Source organism: Doryrhamphus excisus, linkage group LG2 (genome assembly GCF_037039965.1).
Source record: "Doryrhamphus excisus strain RoL-2023G ecotype Guam linkage group LG2, RoL_Dexc_Guam_v1.1, whole genome shotgun sequence".
In the NCBI taxonomy this organism is placed as follows: domain Eukaryota; kingdom Metazoa; phylum Chordata; class Actinopteri; order Syngnathiformes; family Syngnathidae; genus Doryrhamphus; species Doryrhamphus excisus.
The window spans coordinates 26,573,573-26,595,039 of NC_136358.1; the positions used below are offsets into that span (position 1 = coordinate 26,573,573).

Consider the following 21,467-nt stretch of genomic DNA (forward strand, 5'->3'; position numbering starts at 1 on the left):
TGACTTTCACACTGATAACTTCAGTAGAAGAAAACAAGAACACGTTTCCAATCTAGCGTCATCATTTATTTATTTTTTTAGATGTTGAATATGCAACATGTTTGTTTGTTCATCAGTAGTGTGTGAGAGAAACCAAACTAATGCTGGTGGTACAGCAACACTTAAAATATAAAACGTCCAATGGATTATCAAATTAGAATTGCATGACTTGTTTTGAAGGAGACAAAATTATTCTGTAGTTATTTCCTGCTTTTAGGGAGTATTCTGCAAAAGTGACAACAGCTTCAGTTTCAAATCTACTTTCACTGTACAATGACAATAAAGACTTCATCAATTATACTCATTATCTGTAACATACAAGTACTATGCTGTACTTAGCAATGACCACTAGGTGGCAGTGTTGACCTGTTTTGTTGCGACTTAGTGACAACTTTTTTAAGTTATTTTTAACTCAACTGATGCATCAGAGTGCTTATTCCTCCAGAAAATATTGTAATATAAAAACACCGACAGGGTGAGTACTCGCAAGGTCTGATGTGACTTATACATGCCAACATGGGCCCAATTCATATTTCATATTGCATTTTAATCCTGACGAATTCCCTCACTTGACAATCTATCTCCATGGATAATTTGATTGGGGAATGTTGTAGTGCTGCTTGAATTAGCATATCCAGCATATCACTGGGTTTTCAACAAATGGGGCGGTGCTTTCATAGCACATTTTAAGCTGAAAGTCTGGTTTAGCCAAAGTGATACGGCTGCTTTAAATAATAGGTGATACCTAAAGTCACTTAGCAGAATCCCCCCTTAGCAACACGGTATCCATAGTAGTGTGGACAGCCTACAGTGTTTTGATTCATGTAAGCTACATTAGTGGCATTGGAGCTCTCAATATGAGAACGCTGACACTGGACCTTTTTTTTTTTGTCTCTCTCTTTCTCTTTAGATAGTTCATCGTAAAAACGGATCCAGTCTCATTTGACAGGATTAATTCCCTCTTTCCCTTGGATGTTCTTTTCTTCAGCACGGTTGTACGTGAGAGACTGGTAGCTGTGGTAACGTTTCTCCTCTGGTGACAAGCAGAACAACTTCGCATATTTGGCCATTGTTGCATTTAGTCCTTTTCCGGTATCAGCTTCAGCACTTTGCCGATGGCGATGGTTTTGCCTGGTCGGAGGGAGATCATCTTAAAGTCAAATGTACATGAATTGATAGGAAAGTGTCCTTTACCTTCATCTCGGAGCGTGAATCGTCCCATCTGAGGAAAGTCCTTGAACGTCTCCATGCAGATGACTCCTGCTGCCCGGAACCTGGCAATACAAACCTGGTCCTGCTTAACAAATCGTGGTCGTATTTTACTTTTCTCTCCCGTCTTCTTGTCCACCATACAGATTAGGGCCTGCAATGAGGATTGGGATTAAAAAGGTCCGCATTAAACAAACAAATGACTGAAAAAAAAAGGGCAGGAACTTACTGAGATCTGCACCTCCTCAATGCAGGTATGGAGGTGAAGGACTGCATTGTAACCAGGACAGATGATGGATTTGTGCTCAATGATGACGATCTGAAAAAGAAAGGGCAATAGGTCATTTCTTATTTCCTTTAAGTGCAAACATTTCGGTAAGACGTGTCACCTGAGCGTCAAAGGTGCGTCCGGTATGGCAGAGGTTGTCGGGGCTGCATAGGATGAAACCAGGCAGGATCTCTTCTTCTTCTATGCCTTTGAGCCTCATCTTTAGGTTCTCCCCAGGACCTGCATCATCTGTCTCCACTTCATCACTGAGGAGGCTCAAAACTTCAACTATATGCTGAAATAACATACATTATATTAGATATCATTAATGCCTCATTTAGCGTGGTTAAATGGTTCCGGACTCAATCGTGGTAAATTAATTTCCGTAAAGTAGGATTCCTTACATTCCCAGATTGTGTCTGATCCACAGAAAGAGAACAAATCTTACCCTGTTTGGCATCATGACCAGCTGCTGGGCTTTGCTGATCGAGCCGGACTCCAGCTTCCCGAGAATTACTGTACCCATGTCCTAAACACAAACGGGAATTATTTTCATTATTATTTTCTATAATGCTTATTCTCATTAGGGTGGCGGGGGGTGCTGGAGCCTATCCCAGCTGACTTTGGGCGAGAGGCGGGGTACACTGGTGGCCAGCCAATCACAGGGCACATATAGACAAACAACCATTCACACTCACATTCATACCTATGGACAATTTGGAGTGGCCAATTAACCTAGCATGTTTTTGGAATGTGGGAGGAAACCGGAGTACCTGGAGAAAACATCCTGTACGTATTCCCTTCACTAAGCAAGTTTGGGATAAAACATTGATGGAGTTTCTAAAAAGTAATTACATATTATGCACAGCAAAAACGTGATTAACAAATGTGTCATCTCTATAAAAGTTCTTGCATAATCACAGGAAGAGGAGAAAGGAATTTCATTCAGGTGTCTCACGCGACAAACAACCAAACCGACGCAGGTTTGCTGACCTTATACTTATCTACAATAGGTAGCCTGACCGGGCCGTCGCTGGATCTGGTGAAGTTTGGCAAACTATCCAAGTGGGGAATAAATGGCAACCCCCTGGTAAACAGCAAAAGGGATCATTAGGAATTTGAAGGCAGCTGACGTCCACTGCAGTCGACACGGGTGATGAGTCTGAACAATTGTTGGTATGATTTGATGAGGTCATCACGCTCACTTACGTGTACCAGGGGCATTCAGGTAGGGGGTCCTTGAGGTTGGCACCTGTGAGTCCAGAGCAAGGCATAAAGTAGATGTCCTTCTTGGGATTGAAGCCCACCTTCTTTAGAAATGGCACCAGCTTCTCTTTACACTCCTCATACCTGCACGGTATAGAAAACAGAAACGCTCATATTTACATCGCTGCTGTTTAAGAAATCAACCCCGCTAAACTCACCGATGGAGGCTCCAGTTGACTGTGGGGTCGTCCATCTTGTTGACCAGAACAATGAGATGTTTAACGCCTGCTGTTTTAGCCAGCATGGCGTGTTCCCGAGTCTGTCCGCCTTTCTCAAAGCCGGTCTCGAACTCGCCCTTCCTTGCCGAGATCACCTGATGCAAAAGAGTAAGAACATAAACATGAAAAGTTGGATTCGGAACAAACAAACAAACAAACAAACAAACATTAAGGCCTGCATTCACACTGCCTTGCAATCATTTGGGTTGCAGTTGTTTTATTAATTTCTCCTGTGCAAGGCGGCAATTATGATTAAAAACTGGCGTAAGGAGAGAACACATTAATTATCTATGTTGCCAGAGTCTGCATGTGCCTGTGAATGACTTTCATTTAGTGGATTATTCTGAGTCTTTCTGTTTATTAATATCATGCAAGGTGGTAGTTATCATTCCCAATAGATAGAAGAATGGAATCACACCCACAGAAAAGACAAACACGCGTGAAGCAGTGGACAAGTGTCAACAAAGGTGAGCAACATCTGCGTCCATCTCACCAGAACGGCCAGGTCAGCTTGTGACGCTCCTCCAATCATGTTGGGGACAAAACTCTTGTGCCCAGGAGCGTCTAGGATGGTGAAGTGTTTCTTCTCCGTCTCAAAGTACGCCCTTCCAACCTCCACCGTTTTCCCTTTGTCTCGCTCCTCCTGGTTTGTGTCCAGAGCCCACGACAGGTACCTGCATGCGCCGTGTGATTGACATAAAGACTGCAACGACGACATGGTTCAAGTGGCAAAATGTCCAACTTTTGCTCCCGAGTGGCATAATTTTGATGTGTCATAACATGGAAAAATGAGTTTTAATTATAAAACTTTAAAAGAACATCGAAGAACGCTACGATATATTACATTACACACTACAAGAAGGTCTCCAAAGTATAACGTGTGAGTCAATACTATGTCTACTATGTTGTGTAATATGACTTTAAAGGTGACTATAGGGGTGTTATTTCATCTCTAAAGGGCTTTAATAGTGTTAAAGATCGTATTTAGACGGTGGGGAATGCGTTTTCTATGCTTTATGAAAAAAGGAATCCTACTTTGCAAAATGTCTGGAATCAATTACTTATGACAAACACACCAGCCTAACACAGATATGGCCTGGTATGAAAAAAAGTACATCTATTTCTGACCTTGTTTACATTACAGTTCAAACGAGTGGTTTCATTGTGACTCAAAGGGAAAAAAAAAACACGGAGAACCACAATTTTGTTTGTCAGTTGGCAGGCTCCTTTGTGATTCATGGCCAATGACGTAAGATGCTAGGAACTGGCAGACGGATCAGATGGGCAAGGGAGGAACTACAAAAGGAGAAAATGAACTCCTCTCCTCGTATTTTTATCCAGATATGCACCAAATTCAAAACAATGGGTTGAGTCGCTTTTGCATAACCCTACTACAAAATAAACTCCACAACCTCACCATGTCTCTCGATTCTTTTCTTTGGCTTCCCTTTCATATTTTTCCAAAGTTCGCTTCTCCACCATTCCAGTTAAATACCTAAGAGAAAATAGCACAAATTCCAGAGTCTCATTGCAAATGACTTTAAAATCCCGATGAAAAATCTTCACTCACATGATCTGTCCTCCAATAGTTGATTTGCCAGCATCTGCCAGTCAAATAAAAATCAGGGTTATCAGGTCAAACTGTCATTGTCAAGTCAGCTTTGAAGGTGTGACGACGCAAATCAGACGCACCCACGTGACCGATGAAGACGACGTTCACATGTTCTTTCTTGGGGGCGTCCGGCGTCAAAGGCGCCACTTTAGGCACGGGTATTTCCTCCTCTTCCTCCTCCATAATCATCATCTCCTCATCATCATCCTCCTCCTCCTTACTCTCAGCATACGGCTGACAATCCCCTGAAGCAACCAGGTCCTCCTTCCCTCCGCCTCCGCCTGGCTCGCCGTCGTTTTGCTCCCACGTCACTTCCTCCGCAGAAACGTCTGCCTCTGAGCCGCCGTTCTCCAACGGAGCTGCAAACAAACACGGCAACTACAGTTAATATTGGCACACTTGTTGTCAAGGGGTGGCAAACTGCAGCCCGATGGAGACATAACGCCTGCCAACTGTCTTAATCCTTTAAACCTTTAACATTGAAGTTATAGCTGGCAACATGACTTGCATGCTTCAGTCGCCATAATAGTTGGATACGAACACATCAACAGACATGTGACGCAACATACCTACTGCACCATGTGGGCATACAAATATGTATGCACCAAAAAAAAACACTGATATACTCCCGCCGCAAGGCATGCTGGGTAGTGCGTGGTACTCTTTCTGCCAACATTTCATCATATTTGCCCCATTTTTGCTCGACTGCAAAATATGTTGACCAGTGTTTTATCATTTATAGTTAATAACTGCAAAAGCACACTACATATCAAAATAAATACCTAAGATATTGAAATTCACTTATCTGCTACATTTACAAACAGCTAAAATCATGCACAAAACAAATAATAATATGCTACCCATTGACAGTGAGTATCAATAGCACCTTGATTTTCCCATGATTTGGGACATATCCAACTTGGAAGGCACATTTTTAAGAGTGACCAATTTCAAGCCTAAAAGGCCAGTGTGGGTCCACAGGGACGTCCATCTATGGCACAGTGAAGTTGCATCATATCATTCTCAAAGGAAGTACTAGTGGGTTCACCAATGCCAGCATTCCAAATAAGGCCCGGCAAGTAAAAGAAGACGTCAGCCTACTAGCATTCCTGGTGAGTTTGGTGTTACAAACATGGCTGCGAGTGCATGCACACACTGTTTACAGTTCATTCAGTCACGATCAGGGGCATATACAGAAATTGGAGCATGCAGGGGTCATTTATGAGAAAGTGTTTACCTCCTTCCTGTTTTTTTCAATGTTTCAGATCATCAAACAAATTTAAATATTAGTCAATGACAACACAACTGAACACAAAAAAAACAATCTAGTGGTAGTGTGATGGTCTGGGCTAAGGACCTGGAAGACTTGCTGTGACAAATGGAACCATTAATTGTGCTGTCTACCAATGTCTGCCATGTGTTCCTGACCTCCAGCTGAACGAAACTTGGGTTCTGCAGCAGGACAATGATTGAAAACACACCAGCAAGTCCACCTCTGAATGGCTGAAGAAAAACTAAATGAAGACTTTGGATTGGCCTAGTCAGGAGTCCTTACCGCAATCCTATCGAGATGCTGTGGCATGACCTCAAAAAGGCAGTTCATGCTCAAAAACCCTCCAACGTGGCCGAATTACAAAAATCCGGCAAAGATGTAGGAGGCTCATAGCATGTTATCACAGACGCTTTATTGCAGTTGTTGCTGTGAAGGGTAGTCAAACCAGTTATTAGGTTTCATTTTTTCACACAGGACCTTGTAGGTTTGGATTTTTCTTCCCCCTTCATCAAAAGTTTCATTGTTAGGGTCTTGATTTGTTATTTAGGTTTTGTGTCTAGCTTTTCTTAAGTTATTTGAGGCAAACATTCTTTTCACACCACTTTCTCACCTATGTGAACAAAACACCCACATCTTAGCTTTGTGTTGTAGGTGACAACGCAAACGTGAATCCATGTTGTTTTTAATTTTATTTTTAAACGAGCTGAGCCACTAAATGGCCCCCGGGCCGCAGTTTGGACACACGTGTTCACTGTACTGGATACATACCAACTGTTTCTGCCACCTCCATAGTGCCAACTGAATCAGGGGCACCTTAAGGGAGAGAACATTTTTTTTAGCTTTCATTCGTATTTTTCCCCACACAATATTGTGATGTTTTTACATTTCCCGGTTAGCGTTACTTAGCAATGAATCAGCTCTAGCTTGTGACGACACACAACTTTAACGTGGGGAGTGACAGCTAAGTTAGCTGCGTTAGCAAGATAGTTAGCAAGTTAGGCTAACTTCCAAATAGTTGTCAACCCTTCATGGAACATTACCGTCAGAAGGAGGTGTTTCCGGCGTGGTGGTTTGAAGGAAGCTGGGCACAAACACCGCAGCGTTGACGTTGGGGACGAACGGCTTGGCGTTGACGTTGAGTGCGGCGAAAGCGCCCGGGAGATCCGACGCGGTGGCCGGGGCCTCGGCATCTTCCTCCAGCTCCCACGAATCCGGAGCTGTGTCTTTCGGGTCCATGCCTTCGTTCACCGGCGTTGACAAGCTATCCTCTGCCGATAAGAGCTGGTAGGTTTTTCTGTTTTTGTTTTGAAGTGTTCAGTTAGTAGTATGTTTCAACAGCACTGCAGTTGGTGAACTCCCCATTGCTATGCTGCTTTGACAAGCATATGGACCAGCTCGCATGACAGGAGCTGGGGTTGAGGCATGCATGTCCAACACTCACCGCTGGAGGTCAGCAATGATCTCCTGCTGACTGGAGGGTGGGGGAGGATCGATACAAATACCGACATCGGGAGTAGTATCAGTATTGGGTCTTATACAATGAGTTCAATATCTTTTGATGTGTTCATATTGTTACGTTATCGAAAGTCAAAATCCAAAGGATTTCAATGAGAGGCAAATGGTTTTGCTTTTGTTTAGTTATCTTACATTACTGACAATTGTATGCAATTGAATTTGTATTCTGTTGATATTGCTACAACAGATTTGTTATATCTTCAAACACTATGGAGCTAGATCCAGAAGAAAAATGTGATTATGGAAAATGTGATTTTTGTGAATAACGACTTAAGTAAAATTGATATAATTAGGAATCCAATTGCCAATGGTATGTTTTCACGGTCAAGGAATCTAAATATGTAGATAATATAAATGTAGGACTAATATTTATGGTGTAAAATGTTCTAGTTCTAATTTTAATCACAATCAACAAATTAAAGGAAAATCATTCAGTGATCTTGAAAGCTCACCTTAAATGCAATAATGCAAAACATCTATACTTCATCATCTTCAACATCTGACAAACCATATGACAATGAATGGAATAAATATTGTAAACACTACTTTGAGAAACTCACCTTCAATACGCCTACACATGTATGTGAACCGGATGAATAAATAGTAAAAAATGCCTTAAATGAATTAAAGACTGAAGCTAACTGTGCTAAAAATGGAACTTGACTGCTTTAGATCACTATAAGTAGAACAGCTAACTGTGCTTAGAATGTGTAACTTAGCTCTTTATCCATCACTCTTTACTATCATCAATTCCTCCGGCGGTGATGGCGAAAGTGGCCTCGTTCTCTGGCATATCAGGACTGTAAGGAATAAAAAAAAAGAAGAATGTATACAGGGGAAGACATTCACAAACTGACTTCCAATCTCATAAAACAAAATACCTATCAAATATTTTGGCAATTCTGAGCTCTCCTCGTCCTTTCCTCAAGCTTAACCGCGTGGTGGAGGCATGAGCCAGGATATGACCGCCAATCGGCTTCTTGGGATCAGCTTGGAATCTAACATGGGATAAATAAAATTGCTTCATCAAAACTTTGAACAATGTTTGGCCAAATGAGAAGCGAACGTGTGATGTCTTACGTCATTCCTGCACCAGGATCAGCTGTCATTTGGTTGGTCATGAACACAGCAACGTTGTACTCTTTAAGACAAAAACACGTCAAGAACCTCACCATCACCTGTACTTTTTATTACAACTAGGAAATAGTTGTCATTTTATATGAACAAATGAATGAATAGTTTACAAGCATCCAAGACTGTTGAGGATCTTATGAAACCTGTCCACTTGAATACATGTTTTGCAGTGTTGTCACATCAACATCATCAAAGAACCATCACTCATCTAATTATATAATTGCAGGATACACAAGTACCGGTAGGTTGTATGTACAACTAAGAAGAGACAGTTATGGTTCAGACCTTCGGAGATCTTCTGCAGCCTGGAGAGCATCTGGGCCAGCTTCTGCTGCCTCTCGGCCAACTCTCCTCGGCCCGAGAAGTCCACTCTGAACAGAGCCATGATGGAGTCAATGATCTGATGAGCATACGAGGAGGAAGAAACAATGGAAATGACACATTTCACACAGCTCATCCCTCGTCCCAGAAACCTTGCTCTGCTCTTTACCAAAAGCTTGAAGACTCCTCCTTCTTCATGGAATTTGGCTGCTACGAAGTCCAACAGTTCCATCTGATGTTCACCTGCGGTAGAAGAGGTGAATGTCTGGAAGCAGCATTGTCATATATGTGGTCTACATTTAGACATGAACTTATTCTGTTTGATGGTCAAGCATTAAATCCAGCATATTTCAAAACTAAATATAAAACTTCCTAAACTCATTACATTGATAGCAATTGGACACCTATTGATTTGTAGAATCAAATTCAGACAGAATTTATCTCCTGTTGCGGCTTCTGAAAAATTATTTCATAAAATACTTTTTAAAAAATTGTTCTAAATTCTTACAAATTAGGGAAGGACATGATCAATTGGCTGCAATGGAATGAAGATACATTGTGAACGACACGACTAACTGGTTGTTAAATAGCCCCAACATGAATCAACTAATTTCCCATTATTAAGACATGTCCGTACTAGTGTAGGCCCGAGCATAAAGCACGTTGTCAAGGACGGCATCATGGTCCACGTTAAACCTGTCCGCAATGTCTCTCAGTCGGTCTGGGCGACTAGAACCATACAGAATTAAGGGTAATAGGAGCAAATTAGAACAGAATAAACACACATTACGAGCCGAGTAAACAAGAAAACAGTTCTCTCGTTTTTCAGCGTGAGGATACAAGGTGTTCTCTGTGTCCATGAAGATGACCTTGCCACCTGAGTAGCCATCTTCTCCTGGCAGCTGAGCGGTGACTGGGCAAAAACAACATAGCATCTGTTGTATTTGATTGTTGCTATAGCAACCGTTCTCCAAAAAGATGTCTTACTCACCACAGAGTGTGTGGGAGAGCTGTGTTTTTCCTGTACGAAACTCTGCAGGGTAAGGTCATGTTTGTTAAAGTTGAAAATAATAAAACAGCGTCATCAAGAGACATCTCTCACCACCAAAGGCCTCTGTGATGGCCATGCTCTCTATCCCTCCACCCAGCAGTTTACTGCAGAGACACAAGCATAGCGCCTGACTGTAAAATACCAGGTTTGCTATCCAATTTGCATATTTTCACCAGCCAGATTACAAAGTCACTCTTAACTCAAACTCCTGACTGCCAGTTGTTATGTGGAAAACCAACTTCCTCTTGGCGCTGTACTCAAAGGCAGTCTGGAACCCAACATTCTGTAAGGTAAAGAGAATTATCCAACAAGGTCACATCAAATACAAGAGGTCAAACCAAATGCCCTGTGCAGAGTGATGCAAAAATAAAATAGCAATTTAGGGGAATTTACCAGCATTTTTCCAGCAGCCTCCTTGATCTTTTCCACTTTTGCTTCCGACAACCCCTTAACGTTGCACAAAGCCCTGCGAGTCGTCATCTGGATTCCCTTAACAGTGCAGATGCCCACTGACTTGAGCTTTTTGATATCTGCCATATTCTGTGGTGACAGACAACAAGAGAAGGATAGACATCTCACATATAACTATTTAGGATGGGAATCGAAGAGTTAATTGCACTTGCTTGGGATGCACACAAAAAAAATCCTAACTTGCACACTAATTTCTAAAAATATTGAGGTAAAAAAAAATTGACAAATGCTGCCATTTTATTCAAGGACTCAGACTGCATTGCTGTTTCGATGACAGCCGATGCTTCCCCTCACTTTGGCCTGAGGGAGCCTCACAAGCCAGTCGCCTTAAATACAATGGCAATCATTCACCAAATACCTCATAATTAAATTTTATTTTCACTATTGTCTTTATTACATGCATGAATGTACTGTGGAGTGAGCGTGTTTTTGATTTGATGGATTATTTTACTTTCTATTCATTTTTTTAAAAACTGTCCACTACAAGTTTCTTGAAAGCAGAACAAGCCAAAAAGGAATCTAATAGTAATAATGACATAATAAATGCTTTCAAACAAAAGATTTCCCTGAACATATGGTGTATGTATGTGAAAAAAAATATACATGTCATCTTAGTTCTAAGCAAGAAAATCACAATTCACATTTTATGCAGAATGGTGCAGCGAGTGTTTACCTAATTCTGGGCCCCATGAAAAATAAAATGACATTTGGCCCCCCTTAGTCAGCTGTTGGCACCACGTCTCTATTCTCGCCCCCCCACCTTCAGTCAGGGTCCAGTCAGTCTTAATTCCCCCAATATGGCGGCCCTGCTTACTCACGATGCCATGTTTCTGCAGGAGGTCGATGTCTTGGAAAAACGACTGTTAATAAGGACACAAAAATGGGTGTTATGGCCGTTTTTGACAGTAAACTTAGCTAGAAAAATGTGTAGTTGGCATCCAGGTTTAAGAGTCAAAAATAAACAACAAAGGAGCTGATAGATTTCATTTCTTACCTCGTCGTCATGAAATGTAGCGTCATCTTCAACAACTTGATCCTCTGACATTTTCATTTTGAAAGCTAAATGCTATGTTTAGCTAGCCTTGCCTCTGCTTTAGCAGTTGTAATATTTCTAAATAAAAAAAAGAAAAAGCACGGGAAAAGAAAGCTATTATTTGGTCTAAGTGTAGCAAAAGCAACATTAGTAAAGCCTAAAACGCAGCTCAATATCTTAGCAGCACTCATCAAGTTCATTGTCCTGAGTGGCGGGAACTTCAAGCTCATGATAGGTTCAATGAAAATTGGAATTTGTGCTTCCTTACTAACGGCTGAGGTCCTCTATCACGAGTTCAGATGCCGGAGAAAAGTTCTTACTTCCTGGACCGGAACCCACAAAATTCACTTATTTTTGGAAGTGTGAAAGAATATATATATACATGTGCTCTCATGGTCATTTTCTGGAACAATGTTTTCAACAATGTTACAGACAGGCAACATGTGATGAGCCTTAAAAAAGAAGCTTCAACAATATGTTTATTTTTGTCCAATAAATGAATATTGAGTGTAATAACTCCACCTATCATGACTTCTAACACATCCTACACTCACAAGTGAAGGAATGATTCAAAGAATGACACATTTCAGACGCTTTTTTTCTCCATTGAATGCATTCATCTTTTCCTGTACTCCCTTACTACACAATAGCTAAAATGATATCCTTCTTAACGTATAGAAAAAAAGATAGAAGCAGTGCTCCTGAATATCAGTCTCTGCATGACGGAATAAAGAGTGACAGTCAGAATTGATTCTTTTCTTTGCATTCAATTCGCCGATTCTAGAGCGACGGAGTGACATTAAAGGTTGCATGACAAATGTGGTGCTTTGGCCTCTTTTGTTTGTTGTTACAGTAGTTCTTTTGCATCCCTTCATAGTCTCTCCATAGTCGCTTGTGGCCCGACCCCGCGTTATCATGGCACCAGATCTCAGGTTGAAGTGGGTCTCTCCTGCTTTTCACATTTTGCCCGGTGCAGGTGGCATCATGCCGGGCATCCCACCAGACATTCCAGTGTTGGGTCCCAAGAGGATCTAAGAATGTTCAATGTGTTAACCATGTACAATACAATACACATCCATGGCAATGGATTTATATACGACAGCAGTCACATTCCCCTCATCACCCAATGGGAATAACCGTGCTAAAGACATGAAAATATATTTGTAGATGGTTGTTGCAATACACAGTCACCTGTCTCTGTTGCTGTAACTGCTGCTGCTCCAGCTGTAGTCGCTCCGTCTCAAACACCACAGGCAACACGAGGATCATGAATGAAGTGGTTCCCACCCATAGGGCCGAGCGGGAGAAACTAGAATAAGACAACGAGATCATGAACAGTTCCTATTTTGAAGATTACCCAACAATGTCAGATGTACGACACATTATGGGGTGGGTGGGGGGAAATCATCGGTTAGTGTATCATATTCAAATTAGACGTTGCCAAATGCTCAGAAAGGGGAACATGCTTGGTGTAAGCCCGCCAACTGCCACAAACATCAGAGAATAAAGATGGTATCCTTTATTTATTATATTCTATTTGTTTATTATTGTATTTTATATGTTCCTTGTGTATCCTGTGCACAGTGTGAGTCACATAGGTGACATACACACTTATTAGTAAATGATAAACATTAACTTTTAAAATAGTTTTTGCGAGGTATACAAACATGGCTATGCAACTAGCAACTCAAGCTGACAGATAGCTGTTGATGTGAGAATAAAACTTTTATATAGATGTGGAGGACCGCAATGGCTGGGTTTGCTTGGGCCCCCAAATGACTAAATATGCCCGAGTGACCCCAGTCATAAGAACTGGCTCTCGAAATGCCCCATGACTAGTAAATGGTGTCTACAAGGAGATATGGAATAAATAAAAATGTACCTGTAAAACTTCTTGACCAGTGAGACAGAGCACTGTGCAGAAAGCTCAGCAGCTGTACGAACCGTGTCAGGAAACATCTCTGTCAGACCCCACAACCTCTCCACCAGGGTCTCATCAAGCTACAAGAGAAACACACCAACCGAGTCACAGCTGGGATAAAAAGTTTTACATCTTAACAGTTTGCTCACTTGAATGTCTAAGGACATATCATTAATAATTCCCCTTCATATAGTGTGTCATGTTGTATCCTCGTCACCTGCTAGCTTCTTCTCAAGTAACAAGCTAGCTTGTTAGCTTTACTGCAGCTATGCTAACTGCACTTTAACTTGACTTACAAATCCAACCACGTATTTTACATTGACTTACATTGACTAGATAGCACAAAAATATGTGTTACAAGTGAATGACTAGGAACTCACATCGTCATCATCGTCGTCAATTTCGTCCTCGGGGGGCCGGGTCGACACCGGGCCCGCAGCGGGGGAAAGCTCATCGATTCCGGCCATGGCTCCCCCTGTCTTTCCTGTTCCTACGATGTCTTCTTGTTTCTATCGTCTGTACGACAACTCAATGACTAAGACGGTGCAGTACCTTCAGCAAGTTGTGTGCGTTTTTAACGAACGACGATTAAAAAATCATCCAAAAGGGCTAATGCTAACCAGCGTGTATCTCTGTAACGACAGTCTGAGGTCACTGGAGGAAAGCGTGAGCTCGTCAGGGTCGGTTAACGTCAGCAGAATAGGGGTCATGTAAGTACTTTTCGTCAAATAAACAGCGCCATCTAGTGTCTGGGCTGTCTTATAGCAACCGTCAACTGACAAAAATAACTTGTTTTTTCATCACGGAGTTCCCCTCTGGAATATAATTTTCTTTTGGACCCAAGTTATGTACTCGTTAAAGATCAGTACCCAGTGATTTATTTTTACCAACTATAATGTTATAAAAAATAGAAATGATAACAGACTTAGTACACATTTTCTATACTATAATTCTGCTTTTATTGTTAAGTTCAGTGACGAGGGCATGCTTGACTTAATGTATTTTTGACATGATGGGAAATGGCAAAAAAAAAGGTTAGTTGTGGAACGAGGAACGCAAGGATTCCTTGTTTACATCCACCAGGAGTACACGGCGGGGGCGGAGATGACTCCGCCCTCATTCTTTGGACCTGACGTCATTGTCGCTTGTGTTTTTTTTATGAATGAAAGAATCCCATCTCCGAGAGCAGCGAAGTCATTCCGGGAAAAGGCGCACTGACATTTTGTCGCCACGGTTCACGACAGCGGGTACATTTCCACATTTTAGAAGATATCAGACACCGAAAGGTGTATATGGTTCGATAACTGAACACTGGGGGAATATTATCCACCAAATAACCCAAGGACAAGTGAGTAGGCAGCTGTTTACTTTCATCTCCTTTAGCCGAAACCGCTGATGCTAAATATGCTAACAGCTCATATTACTAGCATGTTTTAAGACTGTGTGTATTATTTAGATTCCCTATTAATACTAACGGCACTATATCACTCTATTTAACATTCAAATCTTTACTCTAAATGTGTGTTTAATCATAATATTTACAGTCATGCTAAAATGGGTGGCAAACGTAAGCGTGATGGCTGTTTACTACAGCAGCGGCGCTTTTGCCTAAACCGGCCACCTCCGCTCCCTAGGAGCTATTTTGTAACCATAGAATATACCCAATTTTAACAGTTTTGTGTTTAAATATTGTATAATTGTTCACCATATTACATAGTGAGCATTTGAGAATCTTACACGGTCATTTTTTTGATTTGTTGCTCGCGCGTAGCGGCGTTGCGTTCACTTGTTGCATTCGGGTTTGGTAACCATGTAATCTAGCAGGCCCCCCCAAAATGATATTTTTAGCCAAGAATAAACACGGATATCCCGCACTCCATGGATAAATATAGAAGCGGATCGGCGATAGTTTTCCTGGATTCTGACTGACTGTGGGCACCGGGGAGGTTTAGCTGAGCACAGCAAATGCTGAATCACCATGACTTTACGAAACGACGCTGTCGTCAGTTTAGACTCGTCCACCAGTGTGGTCGCGGCCACTTCACGTCCCACCGCTTTTCGGGAAATTCCACCAACTGTATGCAAATTACAGACCACTGTGGTTTTTATATTGTAAGAATAGACCTTCCTGGCGTATACAGTTAGAAGCCTACACATGATGTTTATCTATTTGTTCAGAAGGAAAAACTAATTAAATTACTTTGATATCCAATTAGATTCCCCTACTTTGTATGTACTAGAGGACACCCACCAATTACTGCATGCGGCTAATAATAATAAACATGCTTTTGACCCCACCCGATGTGCCAAGTTATTGGAAAAAGAAAGTGAAAGTACACATTGTAATAACTGAGCACATTTTTTTAAATTTGTAAAAATTGGGCATAAAATTGTGAACACATTATGGCCTTTCTTTAAAATGTTGCCTTATGTTGTAGATACAAGACAATGATTATAAATATTCACCCTGCACCCAACTGATACAAACATTGACTGACATCGTGATTGTGGGGCAGAATCAGCCTGCTTTCTTAAGACTCCTTACAGCAACGAGGAAGTATTCTAACAATCACATCTTTCACACGCAGTGCACTTCCTTCTCAACTCGGCATGAGAGTGAAAAATTAGAAGCCTTCACACAATGAAAGAAGGTATTGTTGCTATGTAGCCCACGCTGTCGCCACTATGAGCCTGTGGGCTTTTTCTGTCCCTGTGTAAATCCTGAAAGTCATCATGACAGTGACCTGACATAGTCCCCACCACCACCACCCCCACACACACGCCCTCCAACAACTGACCTTAAGAGGAATGGAGGAAGTCACACTGCCTTTGTGAACTTACTGTTAGATATGACAGTAACCTTTCTCCTGCACTCTTCACATAAAGCTTAAACTTAAGGTTGCACAAATGTGCTTGGGTAGTTTTATAGTTGCGGTTATGTTGTATGTAAATAATTAGAGAGAATGTCTACTGCTTGAGTGAGAATCAGTCAGCACCTTGAATCGAAATCTGCAGCTTGTTTGTGACTTTTCTTCATCAAAATATTTACAAATCTTCCAGAAATAAACATGAAGCTCAATGGGCAGTAAAGTGATGATGCTGGAATATTACCATGCCATTTAATGCTGGTAAGCATTAAATAAGCATCTAATCAATAACGTCATCCCTATAGTGCTCGTATAAGATATGGGCCACCATAACTTTGAGGACTAATGGAGCGACAAATACTAACAATATATAAATATCTTTATGTGGTGGCACTTGGCATAACAAAGAAAGCATCTGCAAAGTTAATCTCTTGCAATTATTGCTGATGTTGTGACTGTGCAGCGTGCAGTCTTCTGCTGAAATGCTAGGGGTGGCGTTTTGGCTAACATGTGATTCAGCAGTGACTTGTTGAAAATGTTGCAAAGTTAGACGGGGGTTTGCGAAGGTGGGCTGAACGAGTAGAACACACACAGGACATGCATTCCACCGAAAGCCGACCAATTGCGGGACAGCTGCTTTCTCACAAGGAAAACTTTGGACCGTTGGCAGTATGTTGACAGGAGGAAGTGTTGCTTAGGACACCTGCTTTGAGCAAGAACAAGGCCTTTGTAACTTCCTCCTTACAAAGCCAGCCAACAGCGAAAGCACCCGTCACTTCAAAAAAAAAAAAAAAACATTCTCTGATCTGAAACCACATAACTCTATGGAAGCACATGTCTGTAGAATGAACAATGAAAGACGTGTGGCTTCTCCTTTTCTCTGCAGTGCATGACTGGCGGTCTTGTGAGTGGACGATAAATGTCAGACCAGAGATGAACCAAAACAACATGACTGGCATGTGATCACATTGCTTTTTAAAAAAAATGTTTAAGTAACATTTCTCTTTTCAGAGTGTCTGAATCTATATTGACTGGTGCTTGGGGGGGGACCCGACGAGAGTGGCATCATGACAGAGAGAAGCAGCAAAGCCCTGAAGGTAGCACACAAAAAACTAACAATATTAGAATTAGATGTTCCCCAGTAAGGAGGAAACAAATGGGAAACTGGACACTGATTTGTCTGTTCAAAACTGAGTTAATATGATTTAACATCGGACCAAGATGGACAATCGGTCGGCGTGTGTAGTGTTTCGGTACAAAGTGACACTGCTAACTAATTCCACCTTCTTCCTATTAGTCATGACTTTTCCTCTTCCTGCCACATTCCTTCTCACGTACTTGTTTTGTCTCCACGCTTCCTCTCATTCAGGTGAAGCAGGAATGCGGTGAGAATGTGCCCTTCCTGTCAGACAGCGAGCTCATGTCACTCTCTGTGCGGGAGCTCAACCTCCACCTGCGGGGCATGTCGCGCGAGGAGATCCAGAAGCTGAAGCAGCGCCGGCGCACCCTGAAGAACCGGGGCTACGCGGCCAGCTGCCGGGTGAAGCGGGTTTCCCAGCGCGAGGCCCTGGAGCAGCAGAAGATGGAGCTCCAGAGGGAGGTGGAACGACTGGGGGCAGAGAACGCTGGCATGAGGAAGGAGCTGGAGGGGCTGGGCGCACGCTTGGCTGCGCTTCAGAGGTTCGCCAGAGGCCTGGAGGCCGGTGGCGGGAACCTTCTGGCCACGGCACCGCGCCTCAACACCGCCTCTGTCATCACCATCGTGAAGAGTCCACCACAACCTCAACCACAAAGGGAACAGGACCCTTCCTAGGTTCTGTAAACAGACTGGTGGGGTGGGGGGGGGGTTTTGTCAGTAAAAACATACACACACTTCACACGCTCTCACACACACACACACACACACAATGGAAAAACAGGAACAACATGGGTAGGAAAATACTCAACTTCAGCGCTACGCCTCGTTCGCCCACACACAGGAGTCACTAGTTCCTTTTGAGCGCACATGTGACATCACTTTGGACCAGCCAAACTTCTTCCCAAACTCCGTGTAAGTACGTGCTACTTAATATTGTCCAACATTCACTTTTTTAGTTCACGTTTACAATGAAGTCACTTGAGCGAGGCACTGAGCACTGATGAAAAGTCTTACTAGACCACCACTAGCTCTGTTGTTTATGACCTCTTTCGTAATAAATACAAAAATACATGTCTTTGACTGTACTTCTTCAGTATGGGTCGTCACCCCCCCCCCATGAACGAGGAAGCAGCCAGCTAACCGGCTAACAAAATCTTATCAGTACTTCAGCACTCTAATGTATATGGTCATTAAAACAACAAATCTAATGGTTGATTGCTTAGTATTGTACATTTATTAATTTATCGCCACACACATACGCAACCCGCACGGGTTCAAACTGTAACTGAAGCGACTGCACACCCCCCAATAGTGCAAGTAATACACCTGTGTCACTGGTGCTTTTTATGCAGCCAAAAGGGCAGAGCTTCGTCCACTTCTGCTTTTGGTAACGCGACCAAAACTGCAGTATTTCAACTTCTGCATTCCGTGTTACTTCAATATCGGCTCATTCGCAGCATCAGTGGCATAACAGGGTCGTTATGGAGGCCTATATATCCCATAAAAGATCACATGACTCGTTTCCTCAAAGCAGAGCATATTGGAAATTTGGGGGGGAAAGGGGGGTTTAGGTGACTTTTACAGTAAAGAAAAGCTATCAAAAGTTTGACCCATCAGTGGATGGGTGATGTTCAGGGTTTGTACCACTGGTTGCACACCAACACAGTGCCTTCAGTACTTCTAGGAGGTATCCAACAACGCCTGCTGACCGTCCACCATCATCCAAAATAGCACACGTCTCACGTCCACCTACAGTTCCTACTGTGCAGTAACTTTTGCTCCACACGGTGTGGCTTCCTCATATCCGTTCGACTCCCCAACATGCGTTGGTCTTTTTTTTTTTGTTGTTGTTAAAAACGCGGCCAATCCTCTACACACATTCCTATCTATGTGTTCTTATTTGTAATGTTTGTACGTGCCGTCGAGACGCAAATGTTGAGTGACATTTATCAGAGATATATTCTATATTTTATTTGTATTTAAAGGTAGATATTTTGACAAGCTAACGAGTGCTGTGATGTTATCTATGTTTTCAGTACTTCCATAGTCAGGGCAAATGGGGGCGGGGCGGGGAGGGGGGTGTTATTCATGTGTCTAATTCTTGTAATGTGTGACAACAATTTCTACTTCACAAAATGTTGAATTATTAGCTATGTAGAAAAATGCTCAAAGCCGACGGCCATATTGCTGTGATGATTTGTGCACGTGTGTTTTTGCCATGTTTGTACTGGCTTGCCATAGTGGATTCTTGGAGGGATATTATTTTTCTATGATTGTTTTTTTGTTTTGTTGTTATTTGTGTGGAAAAATGAGGAAGGCTGAAGAGAACCTTACATGAAAAGGAGAAGAGGAAGATAGGCGGGTTGTGGAGATGGATATTGAATGATGGGAAAAGAAAGTAGAAAAGAAAGAGAATCAAGGTGTGAAGAGTTGGGTATTCACTTGAAAAAGCTGCAATGAGTCGTACTTTAGTTCATCAGAAGACGTTGTAACAATTAGACTGGTGTTTGAAAATAATTCAAATATAGGAGGCTCATATTTAGCTGTATGAATATGTGTGGTTAAAAACATGTATCTATATTTCCAATGTCTCACCTTTGTCAAATCGTGCTGGACGTTTTGTGATACAAAACAAAAATGGTCTTTGTATTTATTGTACTTTTTCTATTGTGAAAATTGAAGTACATCATCTATTTTATATATTAATTATAATAAATGTTGTACATATTGTACATAAAAAGATTGTGCTTTTGTGGTTGTCAGATCCCAGCAACGGTACAAAATGTGATCCATTACTTTCAGGCTACATCAGAACATTACAAAGACGGTAACGTAACGTGCACTATAATAAATGTATCATATATTTGACTATGTACCCTTACCAACTTTCTGTTGAGTGCGAGTGCGGGACAAGGCGACTCAAGATTGTCCACCAAAGTGTCCAAAGTCCACCAGTTGGTTTCTTATCATACACCTAAATGCAATCACCTGTTTTGCAACTGCCACTTCCCAGTGTGCAATGTGAACCATGTAACTTCGTGGAGGCCCCAAGAAAATAAAAAGAGAGGCAACGGAGAGTGTGCTCAGAACGGTTGGAGATTCTATACGAAGTACATATTTCCTAAATAGAAAAAGTATCTGTGAAAAATGAAAATTTTCTTAAAACATGCTTTTTTTTAAAAACTATTTCCTGTTGTCTGTTCATTTTTAGGAGTGGTGTTCCAATTAATATCTAAAGTACTGTACCTTGAATTTGGCTTCAGCATGGCCCCTGCATCTTTCAGTTTTTCTGTATGCGGCTCTTGGTGGGATCAGAGGTGTTAGTTTCAGATTCAGACGAGGGTGAGATCAGTAAACCTCATGAGGCGTATGAGACACTTGGCTTCCATACTAATTCTCTATAAAAGATGCATAAATATATACATTAGTTTTTACCTTCACATATAAAAAATAATATTCTCTGTTTTGACTGACAGAATAGAAGAATAGTGTAGGTCAATATACGCTAAGATATCTGAACAAAACATTTTGAACACTTTTTTGAATAAGAGTACGTTCGGTCAACATAATCCAGTCAGTATCCAAGTTTACCCAGACTGCATTAGTCATTATGTAAAAATAGACCAGCATGGTTTCCCTTGTGATGTCAACAGGAAGGCATAGCAAAAAAGCTACATGATCCACGTCTGAAGGGCCGACCTGCTGGTTTCTATTTCCTCATGAAATCCTCACATGGAGTACTGGGAGTCGTAACAGGTGTTGAGCTGAATCACTGTACACAATGTGACAATAAAATGTGCTTAGAAATGCCTGCTCTCCATTTCTGTGCTGACGTAATCGGTAACAGCTCCCCCTGGTGTTCACAAGCGGTATTGCAAAGACCGGGAGAAGCAATTAGTCATTCAGATGGGTGGAGTTCAAACGTTGGAATTACTTTTGATGTGTACAGAAAATTAATTGTTCTTCAGTAAAACTATTTTCAATAATAAGAATTATACGATGTACTAAAATGTTAAACCACATCGAAAGTAGCTAGGTAGTGCCAGAAACGATGTGGTATGACAGTTCAGCCCATTCAATATTTCTACTTAATTTAATTACAGTAGTACACTGCAGCTGATAAAATTGGTA

General features: G+C 41.7%; 4 protein-coding genes across 9 annotated transcripts; 1 reads left to right on the plus strand and 3 right to left on the minus strand.

Annotated features, from left to right (window-relative positions):
- Positions 1-53: 53 nt before the first annotated feature.
- gspt1 (G1 to S phase transition 1) lies at positions 54-7,434 on the minus strand. Of its 2 annotated transcripts, XM_058061581.2 has the most exons (14): positions 6,926-7,434; positions 6,654-6,698; positions 4,693-4,971; positions 4,571-4,604; positions 4,418-4,495; positions 3,494-3,674; positions 2,941-3,095; positions 2,726-2,866; positions 2,510-2,603; positions 1,965-2,045; positions 1,638-1,811; positions 1,478-1,567; positions 1,234-1,402; positions 54-1,170 (listed from the first exon to the last, which is right to left on the minus strand). In XM_058061581.2, the coding sequence occupies exons 1-14, from the start codon at positions 7,119-7,121 to the stop codon at positions 1,118-1,120; spliced, it is 1,770 nt and encodes a 589-aa protein (XP_057917564.2). In that variant the 5' UTR covers positions 7,122-7,434; the 3' UTR covers positions 54-1,117. The 2 variants fall into 2 exon arrangements, with proteins under 2 accessions (XP_057917564.2, XP_078645125.1); XM_078788999.1 differs by lacking the exon at positions 6,654-6,698.
- A 260-nt stretch (positions 7,435-7,694) lies between these two features.
- On the minus strand, positions 7,695-11,742 carry dmc1 (DNA meiotic recombinase 1). Of its 4 annotated transcripts, none has more exons than XM_058061583.2 (13): positions 11,372-11,742; positions 11,196-11,237; positions 10,300-10,446; positions 10,107-10,189; positions 9,958-10,010; positions 9,847-9,876; positions 9,696-9,768; positions 9,493-9,584; positions 9,025-9,098; positions 8,820-8,934; positions 8,481-8,541; positions 8,282-8,398; positions 7,695-8,200 (listed from the first exon to the last, which is right to left on the minus strand). In XM_058061583.2, exons 1-13 carry the CDS (start codon positions 11,426-11,428, stop codon positions 8,131-8,133), a joined length of 1,014 nt encoding a protein of 337 aa, XP_057917566.2. In that variant the 5' UTR covers positions 11,429-11,742; the 3' UTR covers positions 7,695-8,130. The 4 variants fall into 4 exon arrangements, with proteins under 4 accessions (XP_057917566.2, XP_057917568.2, XP_057917570.1 ...); XM_058061587.2 differs by having other exon boundaries at positions 7,697-8,200; positions 9,847-9,888; positions 11,192-11,237; XM_058061582.2 differs by having other exon boundaries at positions 7,698-8,200; positions 9,847-9,888.
- Positions 11,743-11,912: 170 nt separating this feature from the next.
- Positions 11,913-14,040, minus strand: tomm22 (translocase of outer mitochondrial membrane 22 homolog (yeast)). Its single transcript, XM_058061591.2, has 4 exons — positions 13,712-14,040; positions 13,293-13,411; positions 12,602-12,719; positions 11,913-12,441 (listed from the first exon to the last, which is right to left on the minus strand). Exons 1-4 carry the CDS (start codon positions 13,796-13,798, stop codon positions 12,367-12,369), a joined length of 399 nt encoding a protein of 132 aa, XP_057917574.2. The 5' UTR covers positions 13,799-14,040; the 3' UTR covers positions 11,913-12,366.
- A 442-nt stretch (positions 14,041-14,482) lies between these two features.
- On the plus strand, positions 14,483-20,078 carry maff (MAF bZIP transcription factor F). 2 transcript variants are annotated; one of them, XM_078789000.1, is made up of 3 exons: positions 14,483-14,679; positions 17,085-17,295; positions 17,568-20,078. In XM_078789000.1, exons 2-3 carry the CDS (start codon positions 17,266-17,268, stop codon positions 18,009-18,011), a joined length of 474 nt encoding a protein of 157 aa, XP_078645126.1. In that variant the 5' UTR covers positions 14,483-14,679; positions 17,085-17,265; the 3' UTR covers positions 18,012-20,078. The 2 variants fall into 2 exon arrangements, with proteins under 2 accessions (XP_078645126.1, XP_057917572.1); XM_058061589.2 differs by having other exon boundaries at positions 17,210-17,295.
- The last annotated feature ends 1,389 nt before the right edge of the window (positions 20,079-21,467 follow it).